This window comes from Epinephelus lanceolatus, chromosome 19 (assembly GCF_041903045.1).
Source record: "Epinephelus lanceolatus isolate andai-2023 chromosome 19, ASM4190304v1, whole genome shotgun sequence".
Lineage (NCBI taxonomy): Eukaryota > Metazoa > Chordata > Actinopteri > Perciformes > Serranidae > Epinephelus > Epinephelus lanceolatus.
Genome location: NC_135752.1, coordinates 2,667,928 through 2,690,614, shown reverse-complemented (window position 1 = coordinate 2,690,614; position 22,687 = coordinate 2,667,928). Strand labels below are relative to the sequence as shown.

Genomic DNA, 22,687 nt, shown 5'->3' with positions numbered 1-22,687 from the left:
ACTCTGAAAAGTAGTGTTTTCTCGCCTCCTTTACCATACAGTTAAAAATTGACAATAAATCTTTCATGCTATTAAAATGCACCTGGAGACCCAACTTTTTCCATCTACGCTCTGCTCTCCTACATTCCCTTTTCTGTTTGAGGATGTTGTCATTAATTCAAGGCTGCTTCTTGTTTATTGATTTAATCATGAGCTTCTGAGGGGCAATGACATCAAGGGTAGTGAGACAGGCAGAATTAAAATTATTAGCCAGATTGTTGGTGTCAGCAACTGTTAAAAAGTGTGCCGAATTCTGCTACACTCTTTGCGTTAAAAACGCGAGAACTCCAGGTGCATGGTAAAACTGTGTTAATGGCAGGACATTCACTATCAAAGACTATACATTTATGGTCAGAAACAGTAAAATCCAGAGAATTTCAGGAGGATAAAATTACATCCAAGGTAAAAAACAAGGTCCAGAGTATGCCCTCGATTGTGTGTTGGACCGGACACATGTTGTTTAAAGTTAAAAGAATTGGTGATATTTAAAAAATCTAAAGCCTGTGAATTGGCAGAGTCATCGACATGAATATTAAAATCACCACAGAGAATTATTCTATCATGATTTAAGACAAGCATGGATAAAAACTCTGGGAATTCTGCTAAAAGCTGCCAATAGGTTTTGGAGGACGATAAATGAGGGCAAATAAAATCGGTTGAGAGCCAGCAAGTGAGAAAGTCAGAGCCTCGAAGGAAGAAAATTTGTTAAAATGTAACAGTTGACATTTAAAATTCTTCCTAAAAACACATAATAGGCCACCACCACAACCACTGATCCTGGGTTGATTAAAACACTCATAATGAGGAGGACAGAGCTCAACAAGTTGGCTGCATTCATTAAGTTGCAGCCAACTTGCAGTTAAAAACAAAAGGTCTAAATTTGCTGACACAATCCACCTTATTTTCAAACACGGAAGTAAATAGTGATCAACTTCCGTTTTTTTGTGCGTGACTTCCGGTCAGCCGCTTTCCCTCATGCTTTCCCTTACCGGAGCTAACAGTGCAAGCTAATATTTTTTTTCAATTTTCAGTTGTTTATGTTAGTCAATCAGTTAGTTAGTTAGTTAGTCTGTGTATTTTGTATAACGTTAGATAACTGTGCCCACGTTTCCGTTCTAACGGAAATTTATTCCCTCTAAACGCGAATAAATCGCACGTCAATCATAAACTATGAACCAAAAAAGCACAATCTATCCCGAGTGAGACAAACTGCTTGATCCCCGTCTCCAGTGTACCAGCAGAGAACCTGCAGAACCGAATCAGTGAAAAAACACACCGGGCTACACAGCCTCTCTACCTGAGCAGCTGAAGCTGCGGCTCACACCCTCGACACACAGACACACAGACGGTGCTTCTGCATGCCAGCCAAACGTGTGCGCACCTGTGAGAAATAAATATGTGAGGTGTACGCTGCTTTTCTATCTTTGTTTTCCCTTTTCTTTCTTTCTCTCTGTCAGCGACATACACTCCTAACACAGGACGGGCTGTTTTAATTGACTGAGTTGATCATTAAGCCATAGTGATGCGCGGATCGGCTCTGATAGCACCCGAATCAGCATGTACGCATCAACCATCCAGCCGTTACAACATGATTGAGCTAGCAAAGCAGTTTTGTGTTGCTATGTGTGGTATTTATTCAGTTTTGGGAAATCACGATGTCTACAAAGCATCAGTGGCTGCAGCTGACAGGGACAGCTAACGTTAACACTAGCAGCAAAGCTAACATCAGGATCGTCATCCGTTAAAAGCCTCCCGTTGTCGGATACGACATGAAACTACTCCAGTTAGCTCAATCATGTTGTAACTAAGACATCCGCTGGAGAAAATATTTTTTTCACGGGCCACTTTGTGAGTTTAGTGAGTTATTACAGACACAGCTAACGGCTAACAGCTAACGGTTAGCCCAGCTAATCTACGATAACCATGTTATTAATTACATACAGAGAAAATACTAATGTTTGTTCAGTCATTGTGCTTATAGACTTTACAAACATCAGATTAGTCTAAACGGTGATATAGTGACGTGAAAAATGTGATATATACATATATATATATATATATATATATATATATATATATATATATAGCTAAACTCAGCAAGGTAAACAACAAGGCAATTCCCATTTACACAGTGGTAAGAGTGCTGGACCGGAAGTGTCGCACAAAAAAACGGAAGCTGGCTGCGTTCTGTTTTGCCTCCGTGTTTCCGTGAAAAATAAGGTGGATAAAATCATTTAAAATGAAGGTCTTGTTGGACACTGATCTGACGTTGAACAGGGCCATTTTAAGAGAAGTTTTGTCGGGAGAAGCTGAACTGATGGTTTGAATCTGTCATAAGTTATTAACATTATTGCGATTTGGAGCTCTTTGGTGAATGGCCCGCCCATCAGAGTTGTCCTGATCAATAGACAGAGTCGGGTGACAAGCAGTGACTCTGACTGGGATCATTAGAGGAGAGCTACTGTCCATGGTGTCTAGGAATAATGAAGAAAGTGGTAGTATTGACTGGGGCCTCTGGGGGGAGCTAGAGAGAGGAACGTTGTTGTGATGGGATGCTAGCACAGACATCAAAGAAGACTCTGGGAGAGAGGTGTGTCTTGTAAAGAGTCGGTCATGAGGTGCGCACTGGTGTACCTGCACAGCGTGCTGTATGTTAGCTGCCAACACTGAACTTCCCAAATTGTTTGGATGCACACCATCTGCCCTGTTGAAGGAGGGGCGGTTCCAGAATAAGTTAAAGTTGTCTATAAATGCAAAGTTGTGGACTCTGCAGGCGGACTGCATCCAGGTGTTTAAGCCAAGAAGATGGCTGAAGCGCTCTGCACTGCGGGACAGCAAGGGGAGAATGCCGCTGATAAAAATGGACTTCCCACTATTTTATATTTATATATAAAAGACTACACAGGTCATTAAAATCACTTTTTGTCAGCTCAGACTGTCGCCGTGTCATTGCCAACATGCACAATCACACGGATCGGTGGGAAAGAGAGCAGCAGCTCAGGAAGTTTGGCAGAAATGCTTTTGATAGAAGCTCCAGGAAAACATATTGTGATGGCGTTAAAAAAGCGAATATTTCTGGTGATGCTATCACCCACTATCAGTGTGGTAGGGGTGAAGAGTGGGTGAGGAAAGGGGGAGGGAAGAGTGGATTCAACAGTGGGAGGAGTTCCCTCTGCACAGCCAGGGCGGTGGTGGTGATGCAGCAGTCCCAGTCGGTTTAGAGCGACGCTCACGCGCCATTGGACGCGAGCTGGCTGCTGCAGCGTGCATAGATCGTGGATGGAGAGACGGCTTGCGCGTCGTCAGCATGGGGCCCTGAGAAGGGGGCGGGGGCCGAGAGAGCCGCGGGTCACTCGGTTGGGGCGGTGAAGGTGAAGGAGCCTGCCGCTGCAGCCGTGGGACACAATCTGATTGGGTGAGCAGGGGGAAATCCAGATCATCCAGAGGACTGTAACGGTTTGAGAGAGGAATATCTCCGGGAGGAAAGGGAGCGCGAATGGATATCTTATTTTTCTTTCTGTTATTGTTTGCTGGAATCCAGGGAAACTGAGTGGGAGTGGAACTACCAGCTTTTGGGTTGGGAGTGAAGTAGCCCAAAAACACTTTTTTAAACTCTTTGGGCTTTGCACCTTCCTGCAACCAGCGGGTTTCGGCGCTTCCTGTGGCAGGCTGGGCTACTGGGATGGTGTCATCTAGCTTAGCCATGTTGGTGGTAACAGCCGCAGGTCCTACTGAAACCAGCAATCCATGGATACCTCACCATCCTCGAAGGTCTTAGCAGAATGGATGGAGGACTGTAACACTGGTCCAGCGGAGGGAGCGGCTGGTGAGATGGGAGCCTCCAGTCGAGCCTGTGGGACCTGCGTCCATCCTGTCGATATCCAGAGCGGCTCCGTCAGGGGCAATCGCTGTTGTCTCCGCCGTGATTAGCGATTCCATGAAGTTTTCCTCATCTTGGAGTTGGTAGAGATTGGAGATGCGACCCTCCAGGTCGGTGACCCTCTGGCTCAGCCAAAAACAACTGTCACAGCCCGATGGTGAGGTGAGTGGTGGCATGGTGGAAACAGATGGTAACCAACCTGGGGAAACAGAAGTAGCCTCAGCAGTGAGGTGTTTTGTTTACATAACAGAGCTAGCAGCTAGTCGCTAGTTACCTGGAGAGGAATCGGCTGCAATGTAAACTTACACACGAGGACTCCAGATTGGAGTCCGCGGCGTTATGGAGATAGTGTCAAGATATGAGATGGGTTGGATCCCCCAAGGAGGCGAAAACTTACCAGTGAGGGCCCAAACAAGGGCCCGGTGAGGAGAGTGGGAGTCTGGTAAGCTAGGTTGTAGTCAGCTGACAGAAATTTTCCCACGCTGTCAACGCAGGTCCGGTCGTGTTAATCCACTCTTGTTGAAGCGCTCTAGGGTGTTAAAGAGGCATCAGGGTTGGCCGATATATTTATGGGGGGTTTCTTACTGTCATGCGAGCGGTATCATAGTCCAGAATCCAGTTATAGGCGGAAAGAAGGACGTGTATTGGTAAAAACTAGCGGAACGCTAATGTAGTTTGGTTGCGGCTGTGTCCCTGACCGCACAGACGCCCTAATAACTCAAAAACTGCCGAGCAACTATTAGGGCTGTCAACGAATATTCTAAATTCGAATTTAAATTCGAATTTGAAAAAAAAATGGACCTTCGAATGTGAAAATTGATATTCGATTGTGGAGAGAAAAAAAAAACACCACCGCAGCTGTCCTCTTTGTGAGTGGGCGTTGGCATCAGACGCGCATTTCTCCAGCCTGGTCGACAAGCGGTTCTGCTCCCAGCTGTTGTCTCCGTCACCCGGCTTGACACATTCGCTCGCGGCTCGCACAGAAAATAGACCAGACGCCGAAACGGTCGCTGCAGGGCGCGAGCTGGTCACGGTCCGGTGCTTCGAGGCTATTCGCAGCGCTTTCGCGGGCGGTGTGGCCTGACGGGTCAGAGAGAGGGGGCGAGCGAGAGGTCCGCGGTCGTTTATAACGTAATGTTATAGATAATTGTTTTATGTGTTTTAATGTGTAGGTATGTAAATGTTTTCAAAGACGTTTATGTTGAAATGAAAATACCTACAAGTAGTTATGTTTCCTTGTATTAATACATATACAAGTATGTTTCCTTGTATTAGTTTGCCCTCTTGTGGACATAATGCGGAAAAAAAAAATATTCGAATGGTTCAAACCTATGAGTTATTTTTAGAAGGAATATTTGAACGTCATTTTGAAGGAATTTTGACAGCCCTAGCAACTATACACGATCGGCCATCCGGCCAAAGTACACACATTAAACAGTTAAAATTGAAAACATAGATCTTTCAAGATAGCATAAAAACTAGAATTAAAAACTAAAACTGAGAGCCGAAGTGACGGAGGACGCTGAGTAGAACCCGGAAGCCCGACCTAATCTTTAGGTTATCTTCATGGCACTGTCTCCACTGTGGCCACTCTACTCTGCTGTTTGCTCTGTGTTTGTGTGTATGTGGAGGAGCAGCTGACACAGAGAGGAGGGGAGAAGCTGCAGTGTGATAATAAATCAACCAAAATGTTAAAAAGCACAGATTTAAAAAAACAAACAAAAAAAAAAAACGGTAATGTTGGAGCTTATCAGTATTCCAGTCTTTAATAATTAAGCACTGGGGCCTGTTAAATACACACCAGATTAACAGGGTTAAAGCTTTAGGCATCCATGAGAAAGACATTAGTGGTGAGTGATATGGCTGAAAAGTATATCAAGATATAGCTGGTTCATATTGATCGATAATGATAATTATCGATAATATTTTTATAACCCATTTAAAATAAGGACCAGGAGAAAATAAATGAATTTTAACACATTTATTTTAAACTCTATAGCTTTCTTCTGATTTCAATCACAGTCATCAGTCTTGGCACACAGAGGAAAATGTAATGTCAACACCACCATTAGAAAACACTCAAATAAATGAACATACACAAGATGGTATAAAAACTACTACTCGACTATTTCCTCCCTATTTGCACTCATTCTTGCTACTCACTCCACGCTGTGTTGTGTTCAGTGTTGCCAGATCTTGGGAGAGAAACAAGCAACCAGGACCTGCAACCAAAATTACTTTACAAATACATTATTTTTTACTGCCCTTGAACTCTGTAACAGTACTGGTATGCTGAACAAGATCTGAATGATGAGTACATATTTCACACAGAACCTCCTCTTGAAGTCGAATCTTTTAATCCTCTCTTTCTACAAATCTTTATTGTATTCTTTCCATATTTCGCCCACTTGTTGGTGAAATAGTTGAAGAACCTCCATTTATTGCACAATTCAAATGTGAAAAGTCTCACTGACTGTCCGTCACCTGTGTGTATGCAGAGGAGAAGGGCGGAAGGAGCCAAGCTGTGGAAACATCCTGCAGTCCCACATACTATCATGAGTTTAAATAACTTATTGGACAGATATATATAGAGAAAGGCGACGTTAAGAGAGCAAGCCCATATAAGCAACTCCACTTTAGAAACAAGCCCAAAAAAACGCAGCGTGCGACTACCAATATTTGTAAGTGACTTTACATAAAGAAACAAGCCCAAAGTCGCGGCTTATAAGCGGACCTGGCAACCCTTGAACTTGTGTTCACCCACGAGGATGGTGCAACCAAACCTGATGTTGTTAGCTGTTTGCATGACACTGTTGCTAGGTTACCAGGGAGCAAGTGAGTGTGTTCATGCAACCAACCTTGCACAGCCCGACTCAGAGGGTAACTTGCACGTTTTTTTCCTGACAGAAATTATTGAACATTATATCGAACGTTTTTTCTAGCGACAGCGCATAAGTGTTTATCGCGAGACGATATGTTATCGTTTTATTGCCCACCACTAAAAGACATATTAAAGGATTGATCTCAAATTTGATTGATTTGAATCAGTTGAATCAATTACTTTAACCCAGCCCTACCGGGGACAGTTGCTGTGAGTTTGTTCTCACACACAGTGATGAACTTGTTTGGACCATTTTACAGCTACTGTGATAGCTCGTATAATCGAGCAGACGCTGAACCGACTGTGCACTGGGAGTAGAATGGCTCCAGGGACAGAGAAAAAAGAATCCATGAACGAAAGTGCGAAGTGACAGGTAAAAAAGAGTAACCTATACATTGTTTTCGGTCAGTAGAATCATTCAAATGTTCCAGGGCTCAGTTTCCACTGGTTTTAAAACAGAGCCTCTAACAAATGGAGAGATTGTTTACAATCTCACTAAAGACGTGATTTTATTTGAAATTATGCAAAATTTATTTCAGTCCGCAGTGATAGTGCTGCTACTTTTATACTGTGATTCATCACTGCAGCTCAAAATAATGAGACACTTACACACGTTATGAGAACTAGGACAAAACATAATATTTTATCAGTAAAATAATCCACACACGGTTAATTGGCTTCTGTTATTATAAATGCCACATTTTGGTCAGATAGACTTCATCAGTCATTAACTCCTTTTCCACCCTTAACTTCAGTCGCAGAAACACTTTAAAGTGTTTTATGTGACATAGTCAGAGTAGTATTATCGTCATCCAACTAAACAGCAAAAAATGCTCTATACTAATGTCACATAAGCCCATATCTGCACATAATAGTGATACCTGCACATAATTTAAGTCTCGGATGACAGTGAATTTGTGGATAGTGTTTTCAATGTTTCTAGATTTTACATTTTTAAATTACAGATTGTTGTTTACATCCCAAGCCACTGACATTTGTTTCTCGTAATCGCAGACATTTTCATTACCATTTCATCACATATCATATGAAGCAGCTCACTTCATTCATGGTTCTGACGGTGTTGCTTGCAATTAATAACCCCGCTTCTTTCACATGAACGAACTTGTGGCTGGATAGGAAAACCCAGAGTTAACTGAACTGTTTGATAACCAGTTTTGTAGTACCGGTTATCCAGGCTGCCAGTGTTAGGGTTGGTCAAACCAGATAACAAGAAGAAGACGTTGAACTGGCTTCGTAATACAGGCCTCAGGTCAGCAAGTGATTCTGCACCTCTGCTCTGTTGTTATCACACGTAAAGACCTTGCTGGCTGTTTACTCACAACTGACATGTATGTGGAAGCCTGGGGTGCATATTTTATCATTTATTATAATGAGATTATTTATAACATTTCTAATATAGCCTTTCTATCCTACATAATGGATCTTCGGTGTGTTTTCCTGCCAGATTAGCTCGCGAAAAAAGTACACTAGACACCAAAACTATGGCTGCAGATCTCTAGCCGGTGTCGGAGCTCGGGGTGAACAGCTCCATTGCTCAAGATGAGTGTCAAGAGTATGTAGGGCTGCTTCAGCAGGGCTCGAGACTAACTTTTTTTTAGTCAGAGCACTGTAGCCTCGAACTGAAATATTTTAGGAGCACAAGCAGAAAATTGTGCTGCAATGCAATTATTCACATTTTTTGCCATTTTTACTGTATCATAAACTATATGTAGTCCACTGTCTATAAACATTGGACTGCTTTAATTATTGAAGTATTTAACATCAGAGACTTGTGGTCAGTGGGAGGTGAGGATTCTCAAAATAACATCTGTACAGATGTGAAGCCCTGACTATATCTGACTGATCTTTAATGAAAGCTGTTGTCTTGTTTTTTTCCTCCGAGAAAAAAAACAAATCTAATAGTCAGACCCAATTTTTTACCCTATGTAGTTGACGGGACAGGTCTGCTCTGCGGCAGCAAACTGATATGATGCTGATTTACATGAGAATTCATGTGCGATGGAGGTTGAACCATGAAAAGAAATTACAGAAAGCCTGTAAAGCATTTTAATAAATCAGTGTATCATAATTAAAAAAAATAGAAGACTGAGAGCAAACTGATATCCGAGTCTGAATAATTTCAGAAATCTGCCTCATTGAAAGTCATCATCATATTGTGCTTCTGTGACTTCCTGTATGGACTGAAGGCTGGAAACTGTCGGGAAACTGGCTGTATCCAAATATCTGAACTACACCATACTGGCGCATGCCCAGGAAGTCTGGGAGTGCTTAGGGCTGTCCAAGCTACAATTCATGTAGTCCATAAGGGGCCTCAAGCAGACTTTTGGCGGACTTCCAGAGAGCCTGCCTGGGATGCAGACTTCAACAGACTTCACTGATTTAATAACCCACAATTCATTGCAATATGGATGTAACGCTGTGGGTTTTTCTACTGCAGGGGGGAAAAAACATATGAAAGTGTAAAATAGTTATTGATAGTTAGGCCTACTAAACGCTACTTGAATCGTGTAGGCAGTGTTCAACATAACATTTTTTCCCCACTGGCCCCCTGGGCCAGTAGTTCAGAGTTTTACTAGCCCCTTGTTATTCTTACTGGCCCAAGTAAAAAAAGAGAGAGAGAGAGAAAAAAATGTCTATAAAACTTAATTTCATTTAACTTCATTTCATTTAACTCCATTATACCTCATCGTAGTGCGTGATGGTATATACAGCAGTCCTCACAGAAGCCGATGTATGATGTCACAGCCTCTGTGTACTCATCCACTTCTTAGATGACCTCACAACAGGTTTACAGAGCTTTAACTTTGCCTGTATGAGGGAATCAGGTGGACGGTGGCGTGGTCAGAGTGGCCCAGTACAGTGCAGGGGATGGCGTGATAGGGGTTGTTAACAGTTGTGTAACAGTGATCCAGGATATTCTTCTCTCTGGTCGGACATTTTATAAATTGTTTGTATTTGGGGAGTTCATGGGTGAGGTTACCTTTGTTAAAGTCGCCCAGGACAATAACTAAGGAGTCTGGGTAAGTCTGCTCCACACACAGTAGCCTATCTAGTCAGCGAGTGTGCGCTGTAGCCTACGTCCTGCGGTGGGATCAGGGTCCAAAACTAACCTTTTCACTTACCAGCCAGGCTGGCTGGTAAGTGAATTTTTTTACCAGCCAGGCAGATATTTTACCAGCCAACCAAATAAAAATTGCTTTTTAGTGTTGTAATTTGCTATCAGTATTATTTAGCATGTCATTCGGGTCTTGCATGCGATTCTCAATCAATATTTTATTAGTGTGCACTAATATTAGTAATAATGTATGCTAAAATATGAATAACTGTTCCAACAGTTAAGTGTAATATTTGGGTTAATAAATTCTGTAGTATTCTTACTACAGTGCAAAATAATCTTTCATTAAGGAATTTTACATGAATCACTGACTTCAGTCCCCCTTGGACAGTTGAGACATAAGATTTTAGCTCGACCAGACTGCAACAGCAGGGCCCATAGACATATATACATAGACGCCGCATCGAGCGCTGAGCCGTACGTCAACGACACCGCCATATTGGATGTGGCAAGGCTGCGCTGTAAACTAATAGAAGTGAATGGACTTAATTTCATAAAGCCCCTTCAAAGAAATTTACGTTAATGCCTCTCGTTTATTCATTCACACACACACTAATATACTTTGGAAACAGTTAGGCACCAAAAACAATGTATTTGATCTTCTCAGATGGCTAAGATAAGAACTTTATTGATCCCACACAGGAGTAATTCACCTTACATCAGCTACAGAGAACAAGGTAGTGCCGAAAAACAATACACAGTACACATATATACATATAGGCCTATATGTATGTATGTATGTATATATATATACATACATACATACATATAGGCCTATATGTATGTATGTATGTATGTGTGTGTGTGTGTATATATATATATATATATATATATATATATATATATATATACAGTACAGGCCAAAAGTTTGGACACACCTTCTCATTCAATGCGTTTTCTTTATTTTCATGACTATTTACATTGTAGATTCTCACTGAAGGCATCAAAACTATGAATGAACACATGTGGAGTTATGTACTTAACAAAAAAAGGTGAAATAACTGAAAACATGTTTTATATTCTAGTTTCTTCAAAATAGCCACCCTTTGCTCTGATTACTGCTTTGCACACTCTTGGCATTCTCTCCATGAGCTTCAAGAGGTAGTCACCTGAAATGGTTTTCCAACAGTCTTGAAGGAGTTCCCAGAGGTGTTTAGCACTTGTTGGCCCCTTTGCCTTCACTCTGCGGTCCAGCTCACCCCAAACCATCTGGATTGGGTTCAGGTCCGGTGACTGTGGAGGCCAGGTCATCTGCCGCAGCACTCCATCACTCTCCTTCTTGGTCAAATAGCCCTTACACAGCCTGGAGGTGTGTTTGGGGTCATTGTCCTGTTGAAAAATAAATGATGGTCCAACTAAACGCAAACCGGATGGGATGGCATGTCGCTGCAGGATGCTGTGGTAGCCATGCTGGTTCAGTGTGCCTTCAATTTTGAATAAATCCCCAACAGTGTCACCAGCAAAACACCCCCACACCATCACACCTCCTCCTCCATGCTTCACAGTGGGAACCAGGCATGTGGAATCCATCCCTTCACCTTTTCTGCGTCTAATGTCCATTCCTTGTGTTTCTTGGCCCAAACAAATCTCTTCTGCTTGTTGCCTCTCCTTAGCAGTGGTTTCCTAGCAGCTATTTGACCATGAAGGCCTGATTGGCGCAGTCTCCTCTTAACAGTTGTTCTAGAGATGGGTCTGCTGCTAGAACTCTGTGTGGCATTCATCTGGTCTCTGATCTGAGCTGCTGTTAACTTGCCATTTCTGAGGCTGGTGACTCGGATGAACTTATCCTCAGAAGCAGAGGTGACTCTTGGTCTTCCTTTCCTGGGTCGGTCCTCATGTGTGCCAGTTTGGTTGTAGCGCTTGATGGTTTTTGCGACTCCACTTGGGGACACATTTAAAGTTTTTGCAATTTTCCGGACTGACTGACCTTCATTTCTTAAAGTAATGATGGCCACTGGTTTTTCTTTAGTTAGCTGATTGGTTCTTGCCATAATATGAATTTTAACAGTTGTCCAATAGGGCTGTCGGCTGTGTATTAACCTGACTTCTGCACAACACAACTGATGGTCCCAACCCCATTGATAAAGCAAGAAATCCCACTAATTAACCCTGATAAGGCACACCTGTGAAGTAGAAACCATTTCAGGTGACTACCTCTTGAAGCTCATGGAGAGAATGCCAAGAGTGTGCAAAGCAGTAATCAGAGCAAAGGGTGGCTATTTTGAAGAAACTAGAATATAAAACATGTTTTCAGTTATTTCACCTTTTTTTGTTAAGTACATAACTCCACATGTGTTCATTCATAGTTTTGATGCCTTCAGTGAGAATCTACAATGTAAATAGTCATGAAAATAAAGAAAACGCATTGAATGAGAAGGTGTGTCCAAACTTTTGGCCTGTACTGTATGTATATATATATATATATATATATATATATATATATATATATATATATATATATATATATATGTATATATACTTTGATCCAGGTAATTTCACCCTACTACATTGACTGCCCAAGAATTTCATCCGTCATGTTGCTTTATGTTGCAGAAGAAGCTACAAAGATGCCTGAGGTTCGGGATCTTTCTGAAGCTTTGCCAGAGATGCCCATGGACCCAATCACTGGAGTTGGTGTAGTAGCCTCAAGAAACAGGGCACCCACTGGATATGATGTGGTAAGTTACTGAACATAAGTTAGGACAGATAGACAGCTTATTTAAAAACCAAAACAGTTAGCAATTTTAATTATATAAGCCAAAAATAATTCTTGAGTCTTAAATCATGAAAATGCAAAAATGCACATGTAGATATACTTTGAAACTGCCAAATGAACAAAAGTCATGAGTCAGTGATTGAAAGAAAACGCCCCCTAACTCTGACCCAGAATGGTCTGAAAGTACATTCCTATAAACTCTATAGGTGGCATAATTTATACAGGGTGTGTAGGATATTTGAAGTACTTCAGTTTGGCATATGCATTAAGTAAACAATCTCAACTCAGTGCAGTTTTCTCTGACGGAGCTGAAAGTTAAGGTTTAATCATCGACTCTTTGAGAGGACATGAGATTAAACCTCCAGACTAACATGTTGCAGATTTCGAACGAATTCAGACTCAGATAAAGTTGTTTTTCTGCTTCTTAACAGTGAGCTAAGGAAGTCAGTTTACAGTGAACCTGGATACAAATATTTGTCTTGTTGTCTTAACATAGTATTTAGTAGTCATATTATTTAGTGTGAGCTCATAAATCATCCTTTGAATTTGTCAAAAACTCTGCAGAAGATAGTTTGTAATGTATAGAAATTATTTGTGGTTGTAGAAAAAACAATCTGTCTAAATTACATGTGCACAGATTATATCAACAAAGAGGTTTCAGAAACACTGTGTTTTGTGAATATATTAGAGTTAGGGCTGACAAAAAGTAATTAGTAATTGATGCGCTGTGTGCTGCGTCATTTTGCCGTCATACCTGAATAATAACCAGTTAATAAATAATAAAGTTAATTTTAACTGTTATAGCCTTTAATTTCTTTTTACTTTTTCCAAAAGTGGAGCTTAGCATTAATATAGTGACACACCAAGGAGGTGTCTGTGTTTTTCTGTGCATGTAGGTAATGCTGATTAAGTTGTAACAATTTCAGCCAGTATTTTCTGCGCCATTGCATACTGTATTCTAATTTGGTGGGTTCGACATACCTGTAAACCAGTACCTTTCAGGCAAAATTCACTGTTTTGAATTCAAATACATCATTTGTATTTAAGTACAAATTTCAGCTTCTTCACTTAATTCGAGAATTTCTATTTTTTGCTGTTTTATACTTCTTCTCAGAGGTAAATATTGTAATATTTACGACACTACATTTCAGTCAGATTAACAATACAAAATATAATTAATAAATAAATTGTGTTATTATTAATAGAGTTCTCAATCGCAGCCTGAGCTAGATGGGTCCCTAAAAGCCCGACAAGTTGGATCAAGTTCGGGCTGAAAATGTGCGCTGAGGTAGGTCGGGGTTCAGGCTGTGGGGATTTTTTTTTTTCCCCAATCAAATAAATAGATATTAAAAAGTGAGTACTCCACACTTCCTTTATCAAATTATTCTTTATTTTAAATGTAAACCAAAAGTTGTTATATTACAATAATCCTATTATAAATGATTCGTACTTGGAAGCATATTAGGTCCAATTTTCATCTTAAACTGGTATCCCTTGTACTGCCCATTACCAGAAATCCCACCTTTGTCCCCTCCAACCTCGATGGAGCCTTCTGTACTTGGAGTGAAAGGGGTATCCATTGTATTGGAGACCTGTATGTAGAAGGTGTCTTTACTTCATTTATACAACTACAGAGGAAATATGGACTGAAGAACAATAACTTTTTTTCATTACCTACAAGTTCAAGTTTACATAGGGAAATATTTAAAAGATTTGAAACGGAAACGCAATCAAAAATAGATGATTGTCTGAAACTGTCATTCAAATAATGCAAAACATTGCCTCATCCAATTTAAAATTATACACAGGCTTCATTATTCGAACGAGAAACTACATAGTATATTACCCAGAGGTGTTGCCTATGTGTGACAAATGTCAATCTTCTGTGGCAACACTTCTACATAGTTTTGCTTTATGTCCAAAGATTCAACCCTTTTGGATTGATATCTGCAGCATAATGTCTGAGGTCATGAACACTAAGATTAAGCCAGAGCCTCTGCTCATTATTCTTGGAATATCTGAGACCTTCAGAAAGTTAAACGTGACACAGCAACGATTTCTCTCCTATTGCCTCATAATGGCAAAGAAACTAATTCTCATACTGTGGAAGAACACACCTTTCCCTACCGCCAAGATGTGGCTAGAGGACTTAACTAACACACTCCATTTGGAAAGGATAAGATTTGCTCTGAAACACAGGCTTCAACCATTTAATAACAGTCCAACCCCAGCACACACTATACTATAAGTGAAATGACTGATGAGTGATGGGGCTCTGTGGGTGGAGGGCAGTGGGAGGAGTGGAGAAGTGATGTGGGTATGGGACGTAGGGATAGGCATCAATTTTTGATTATCGGTGATTAATTGTTAAGGCTTTTGATCGATCACAAATAATTTTAATCGATAGTCGCAGTGTTTCCCCTACAATGCCTGGCATAGGCCCGGCGAGCCGCTGTGCCTACGAGACCCCCTGCCCGGCGAGCATGGTGGCTCACCGTGCCGACGAGACCCGCCACCGGACCTATGCCAGGCAAAAAATCATAAACAGACGGAGGCTCTCATCACTCTCCAAAGCCTCGGCGGCTTCCCTTGAGGCCTCTAAAGACACTTCACCATTGAAAGACGGAGGTTTTGCTGAAAACTGAAGACTGTAACCACTGGCTGGCAACAGTTGTAAACACCCAGGGGTGAACTGCGCATGTGCGCCATTCTTCCTCTTTGGCCTGGGGAGTTGAAGCTCAAAACTGGGGCAGCTGCGCTCTCTTGCGGCAACAGTCTGCACTGTACTCTTTTGTTTTCTCTCTTTTGAAATACTCGCTTATCAATTAATCAATAATTGATTAATTTTTTTGATGATCTAATAATGAATTTTGATCGTTTGCCCATCCCTAATGGGAGGGCAGCCTTGCAACTTTGGGGATAATGGTCAGCTTGTTAGGGGTTCTAGCCTGGAGGGCTGTAACCCTTTTGTTTTTGTGCTGTTTTATTAGGGGTTCAAGCCTGAAGGGCTGAAACCCTTTTGTTTTTGTGCTGTTTTATCTTACTATATAATGACGAAAACTCTGTCTGTGGGTGTGTCTGTTCCACGTTTTTCTCCTCACTGACTTGGCCAGTCCATGTGAAATTTGGCACAGTGGTAGAGGCTAATGGGAGGATGCGAATGAAGCAATATTACATCAATTGGCCAAAGGGGGGCGCTATAGTAACCGACTGAATTTGCAAACTTTGAATGGGCATATCTCATGCCCCATATGTCGTAGAGACATGAAACTTTGCACATGCCTCTCCTCATGAGGTACAGATTTGCCTCAAGAACCCATAACTTACAGTTATATAGATTTTCCGCCATTTTGATTTTTTTTGAAAAACACTTCAAATCGATCTCTTCCTAGGAAGTTTGACCGATCGGCATGAACCTCGGTGAACATAATCTAGGGACCAATATCTAAAGTTCCCTCTTGGCAAAAGTTGGAAAACTTAATAAAACCGAGCTTATATAAGGCAATGAATATTGCGGAGGGTGTGGCTCATCACATAAAGGTGTATAACATCTCAAGGGTTTCATCGATCACCACGCAACTTTGTAGGCATATGACCACACAAAATCTGAGGGGACCCCTCCATTATTGACCTGATCAAACAAAATGGGAGCGCTAGAGAGCTAATTTCTTATCTAGGCCAAACCGCCATATCGATTTTTACTAAACTTGGTAGATATGTAGAACAGGACGCCTCAAGGTGACTGGAGAAATTTAACTCTAATTGGCAACTGGGTGGCGCTATAACAACAGAAAAATGCTTAAAAAGGGCTAAAATGCAACCGATCGCTGTGGCTCCCCCTGTGGCCGAATGTTGGGGTTTTTTTTCTATTTTTTGATATGACTAAGTCATGGTATGGTATGCTGCTGCAACAAGGGCTAGCCGCACCTTTCCCATGTGAACTACCAGTGTACCCCACTTTTAAGTCAGTTCAACATATAAACACTTTAACTATCTGCCTTTCAACGTGCTACCTCAACTACTAATGTACAGTTTTAGCCCCCTAACTGTCCCTCTATTGGCAATGGTACTACTGTACTTTCAATAAAGCAATCGCACTCAAATTCACAAAAACTCTGTCTGAATACATTGCTCTTCTTAATGGGTTCAGTTGACTATTTAATCTGCAATTTTCTATGACCTGTATCCCAAACACACACCATGTGAAACTGTTTGTGGGCAACTGTGTACTCAATGGGTATGGACTAGTTATTATTATTATTATTATTATTATTATTATTGTTATTATTATTATTCAGAAATGTTTTCGCGAATTCCCGTGAGATGGTACATCGTAGAGCCATGACATTTTCACCCATGGTTGGAAGTTGTGTGCAAATGATGCTCAAGAAATATAATACCAATAGGCCAGATGGGGGCGCTATAATTAAGGTTCTATGAAATTCTTTTTTGAAAGCTAGCTCACAGTGATATTCATTATCTTGTTGTAATTTGCACATTTTCCATGTCATCTCATTTTTAACCAATTGTCACCAGAATATTTGACAATACACCTGACTTCAGCAGAATGATGTCAGATTTTTTTCAGAATTTATCACCAACGCTTTAATTGTTATTGATATCTCATTTCTTTTTGAAGATATTGACCAATGAACTTTACAGGGGGCGTGACTCAGCAAATGACTCCACAACGTGTGGGCCAATCATCACAAACCTTGCAAGCAATGTCTTAACAGGTACCAGGAACATAAATCACAAATACAAAAAAAGAGCATACAGTAACACATATCAGACTAAAAATCAGAAATTGATTGTCCTATCATTACAAAACTTGCAGGGTATGTTGAATAACAATTATCAACCACGTGTATTAAATTATTTGAAATTCGGTCAATAGGGGGCACCACAAGTTACAAAGAAGTACAATGGCCCTTTGCAAAATTTGACCATACTCAATGAGGAAACTAGGGCTGTAGTCAACCAAATAAAATCTTGGTCGACTAAAGTCAATCAATCAATCAATCAGTCAATTTTATTTATAAAGCCCAATATCACAAATCACAATTTGCCTCACAGGGCTTTACAGCATACAACATCCCTCTGTCCTTAGGACCCTCGCAGCGGATAAGGAAAAACTCCCCCCAAAAAAACCCTTTTACGGGGAAAAAAAACGGTAGAAACCTCAGGAAGAGCAACTGAGGAGGGATCCCTCTTCCAGGACGGACAGACGTGCAATAGATGTCGTACAGAACAGATCAGCATAATAAATTAACAATAATCCGTATGACACAATGAGACAGAGAGAGAGAGAGAGAGAGAGAGATGCAGGACAGACGGTAATGACAGTAGCTTACAACAACATTAATGAAAATAATAATATTATAGTTATAGTTCTGGCTACTGTGGTACAATATGTTGAAAGTATGTATTAATATCTGGCAGTAGACAAAAATCATATGTGTATAATAACAGTAGAAGTATGACTAATGATGGCAGCAGCAGCAGGAGGCATCTGGCAGGACCACGGCAGCAGCACAACCACACAGGTCACGCTGTCCAGGTACCACTGCGATATGAGTTAACCTGAGAGACAGTGGAGCACAAAGGCTCCGGAGAAGAAGCCGAGTTAGTGGCCAAGTTAGCAAGATGCAGTAATAGGATGAGAGAGAGAGAGAGAGAGAGAGAGAGAGAGAGAGAGAGAGAGAGAGAAGGTGCCTGGTGTATTATAGGGGGTCCTCCGGCAGACTAGGCCTAAGTCAGCCTGACTAGGGGCTGGTACAGGGCAAGCCTGAGCCAGCCCTAACTATAAAGATACATTTGACTATGGCCGCTGGTGTTGCTAACTTCACGTTCCTCAGAATAGAGCTGCCAATAACCAGAGTTTTATCCTCAGCGGGTGTGTCGCTGAGTGGGGAAAAACGGTTGGAAACGTGAACAGGCTGGTGGTGAGCCGTGGGCTTCGGCTTGGAGCTGTGCCTCCGGGGAACGGTTACCCAACCTCCCAGCTGAACAGGCGTTACCGGAGGACCGCTAGTAGAGGCTAAGACTATGCTATGTGGCTCCGCACCGGCTACTGGGGGCTGGCTAACTACCGCAGCTACTGAATGGTTTTCCATGGTGCGGAGCCGCTCTTCTAATTCACTAAGCCTCGCCTCCAACGCAGCAAATAAGCTACACTTATTACAATTACCACTGTCGCTAAAGGAGGCAGAGGCATAACTGAACATTTGGCACACCGAGCAAGAAAGAGCAGAGGGAGAAGCCATCGCTAACTGTAAAGCTAATGTAGCTACCAAGGCTAGTAACGTGCAAACAACAGCTAAGAGATTAGCAAGAAAGTCGTAGAAAGGAGGAGAGCTATAAGTGCTTAAACAGAACCAGTGTGGGTTAAGACTTGAAGTAGACGTTAAAGCAACTGAAGTGAGAAAGCAGAAAGCAGGCTAGTAGAAATCACCAGAGCAGTACAGAGACGCTGTCACAGAAACACCGGAAATGACACAACTCACTTACCGCAATACGTCAGCACATGATCTTCAACTAATCGATTATCTGCACGTTATTTTTACTCCTGCAGTGGTGTGTCTGTGTCCTCCAAAACACTAGTCGGCGGTGGAGGGCTGTGTTAAGTGCTGTATAGTTTAGTTCAAATCAAACTTTATTTACATAGTTGATTCAAAACACACATTAAATATGGCTTAATAGAGACAGTTTCAAACACAAGTATGCAAACTGGCTTCACTATAAATCGCAGAACTGACAGACAAACACTTGTCTTTATCTGGACACATTTCCCCTACCAATACAACATGCTAATGTTATTAGCACAAGTCTATGGCGTTTTACATTGTATAAATTAGCCTAGCGTCTAGCGATCTCTTCCTCTTCTCATATAAAACCAGGGACAACAGCAACATGTAACAAAGGTAATGGCACACAGTTTGGCTCCATTACAACTCACAACATTCACCGACAAAACAACTGTTTTATCCACCTTATTTTCAAACACGGAAGTAAATAGTGATCAACTTCCGTTTTTTTGTGCGTGACTTCCGGTCAGCCGCTTTCCCTCATGCTTTCCCTTACCGGAGCTAACGGTGCAAGCTAATATTTTTTTTCAATTTTCAGTTGTTTATGTTGGTCAATCAGTTAGTTAGTTAGTTAGTCTGTGTATTTTGTATAACGTTAGATAACTTTGCCCACGTTTCCGTTATAACGGAAATTTATTCCCTCTAAACGCGAATAAATCACACGTCAATCATAAACTATGAACCAAAAAAGCACAATCTATCCCGAGTGAGACATACTGCTTGATCCCCGTCTCCAGTGTACCAGCAGAGAACCTGCAGAACCGAATCAGTGAAAAAACACAGCGGGCTACACAGCCTCTCTACCTGAGCAGCTGAAGCTGCGGCTCGCACCCTCGACACACAGACACACAGACGGTGCTTCTGCATGCCAGCCACACGTGTGTGCAACTGTGAGAAATAAATATGCGAGGTGTACGCTGCTTTTCTATCTTTTTTTCCCTTTTCTTTCTTTCTTTCTTTCTTTCTTTCTTTCTTTCTTTCTTTCTGTCAGCGACATACACTCCTAACACAGGACGGGTTGTTTTAATTGACTGAGTTGATTGTTAAGCCATAGTGATGCGCGGATCGGCTCTGATAGCACCTGAATCAGCATGTACGCATCAACCATCCAGCCGTTACAACATGATTGAGCTAGCAAAGCAGTTTTGTGTTGCTATGTGTGGTATTTATTCAGTTTTGGGAAATCACAATGTCTAGAAAGCATCAGTGGCTGCAGCTGACAGGGACAGCTAACGTTAACACTAGCAGCAAAGCTAACATCAGGATCGTCATCCGTTAAAAGCCTCCCGTTGTCGGATACGACATGAAACTACTCCAATTAGCTCAATCATGTTGTAACTAAGACATCCGCTGGAGAAAATATTTTTTTCACGGGCCACTTTGTGAGTTTAGTGAGTTATTACAGACACGGCTAACGGCTAACAGCTAACGGTTAGCCCAGCTAATCTACAATAACCATGTTATTAATTACATACAGAGAAAATACTAATGTTTGTTCAGTCATTGTGTTTATAGACTTTACAAACATCAGATTAGTCTAAACGGTGATATAGTGAAGTGAAAAATGTGATATATACATATATATAGCTAAACTCAGCAAAGTAAACAACAAGGCGATTCCCATTTACACAGTGGTAAGAGTGCTGGACCGGAAGTGTCGCACAAAAAAACGGAAGCTGGCTGCGTTCTGTTTTGCCTCCGTGTTTCCGTGAAAAATAAGGTGGATACTAAACACGTTTTCCAAGCAAATACAACATGCTAACATTATTAGCGCCAGCATATGGCATTTTACATTGTATAAATTAGCCTAGCGATGAGCGGAGATTTCCTCTGTTCATAAGAAGCCAGGATAAATCCTGAAGTATAAATCCCTGAAGGATAACTCACACACACGACTTAAAATGCTATCTTAGTTTAATTTATTGTTTCTTATCTGTGAAATACAAGTAAATACAAGCTTCGGTTCCACCGAGGGAAATGGTTTCAGCTTACAGAAACAGAGAGGAGGTCTGCGTCACCGCGATGCTGAGCGTGAGGGTGGGCGAGTCCAACTTTCTGTCAGCAACGGGGGTGTTTTGAAAACACCCCCATTTTCACAGGTAACTTAGCCTGTTCCCCCCCCCCCCCCCCCCCCCACACACACACACACACACAGGAAATAATGGATTAATCCTGGAAAGCTGTTGATGAAAGTAACACGGCGATTATTCGACTAATGAGAATTTCGTCAGATGAGAGCACAGCGACCAAATAATCGACTAGTCGACCAGGAGACTACAGCCCTAAAGGAAACCTTCATTGAGTCAAACATCACCAAACTTGGTGGACTTTTTTAACCAAGCCATTAAACCATTTGTTTCTGCACTTGACCAATCGGAAGTGACTGAGTTTCCAAAGAAGAGTGTGGCCCTGTATAGATTGGGACATTAATGAGCATCTGTCTGATTGTCATAAAATTGTTAGTAATCTTTAATTCTGGCGCCTTAACTGTCAGAGGTCCTTATTCTACCCAGCTTTCAAGTTTTAAATGTCCACGCTGGCTTGAACCCCGGAATTGCTGCTTGCGGCTATATTTCTTGTTTTTTTTGTTTGTTTGTTTGTTTGTTTTTTTATTATATTATTTGACTATTATTTTACTTAATTTTACCACCTTATTTGATTCTACCTTTGTGCCCACTATAACATTTGATCCCTTTTTTTATTTCAGGGTATTGTGCACAATTGAGAAATTCAGAAACATGAGCCTTAAATCTAGATGTTAACTATATGTGGAATCGATCTGCTAAATAAAAGATATTTAATATAAATGTTAATCCAACATATATTGTAGATGTTATGTATTGATTGATTGATTGATATCATCTCCTGCCCAGGCTCTTGTTCCATTTTCCTGGCCGGAGCAGGTAGCTTCTCTGGCAAAGAAATACAGTGTGGAGAGTCAGTTATCAGCCGAGCTGGTCCATTTTCTGCTGGAGACGTGCGTGGGGGAGGTCATTTTATATTGAGTAACTGTTGGAGCATTTTAACTCAACAAACTATGGCATGTCACAACCAATGTCAAGCTGTCAGAGGCACACCGGGCTCTTCCTCACCTGACAGTGAGGCTGTGGTACATATGATGTCTCTCCCTCACCTGAGGGTGAAGGTGTGGGGTCCACGGTGTCTGTCCCTCACCTGACAGTGAAGCTATGGGGTGCAGGGTGTCTCACCCTCACCGTTTGTTGTTTATTTTTTCACCTTTTTCACTGCCCTGAACCTGCTACTTCAGTGAGCAAGCATAGCTGCATGTCAAACATAAAACTCAAGATATTACAACTTGTTCTTGTCCTGAAGTCATTAAAGATGGGCACTTCAGCAGTGACTGTAGCATCAGACAGACAAAAAAAGCCATCCTTTCATGTTGTGATGATATGCTGCTGGTCGCCATTGGTCTGTTAACATATTAAGA

General features: G+C 41.5%; 1 protein-coding gene across 4 annotated transcripts in view; it reads left to right on the top strand.

Moving 5' to 3' along the window:
* The window catches only part of mvb12ba (multivesicular body subunit 12Ba), a 63,555-nt gene that overhangs the window by 12,644 nt on the left and 28,224 nt on the right, over positions 1 to 22,687 (top strand). For 3 of the 4 annotated variants that reach the window (XM_078161977.1, XM_033646778.2, XM_078161978.1), the window contains one exon: positions 12,490 to 12,614. In XM_078161977.1, coding sequence (XP_078018103.1) covers positions 12,490 to 12,614 — 125 coding nt within the window. The remainder of the gene's footprint in view (positions 1 to 12,489; positions 12,615 to 22,687) is intronic. The other variant, XM_033646780.2, reaches the window with a different exon arrangement.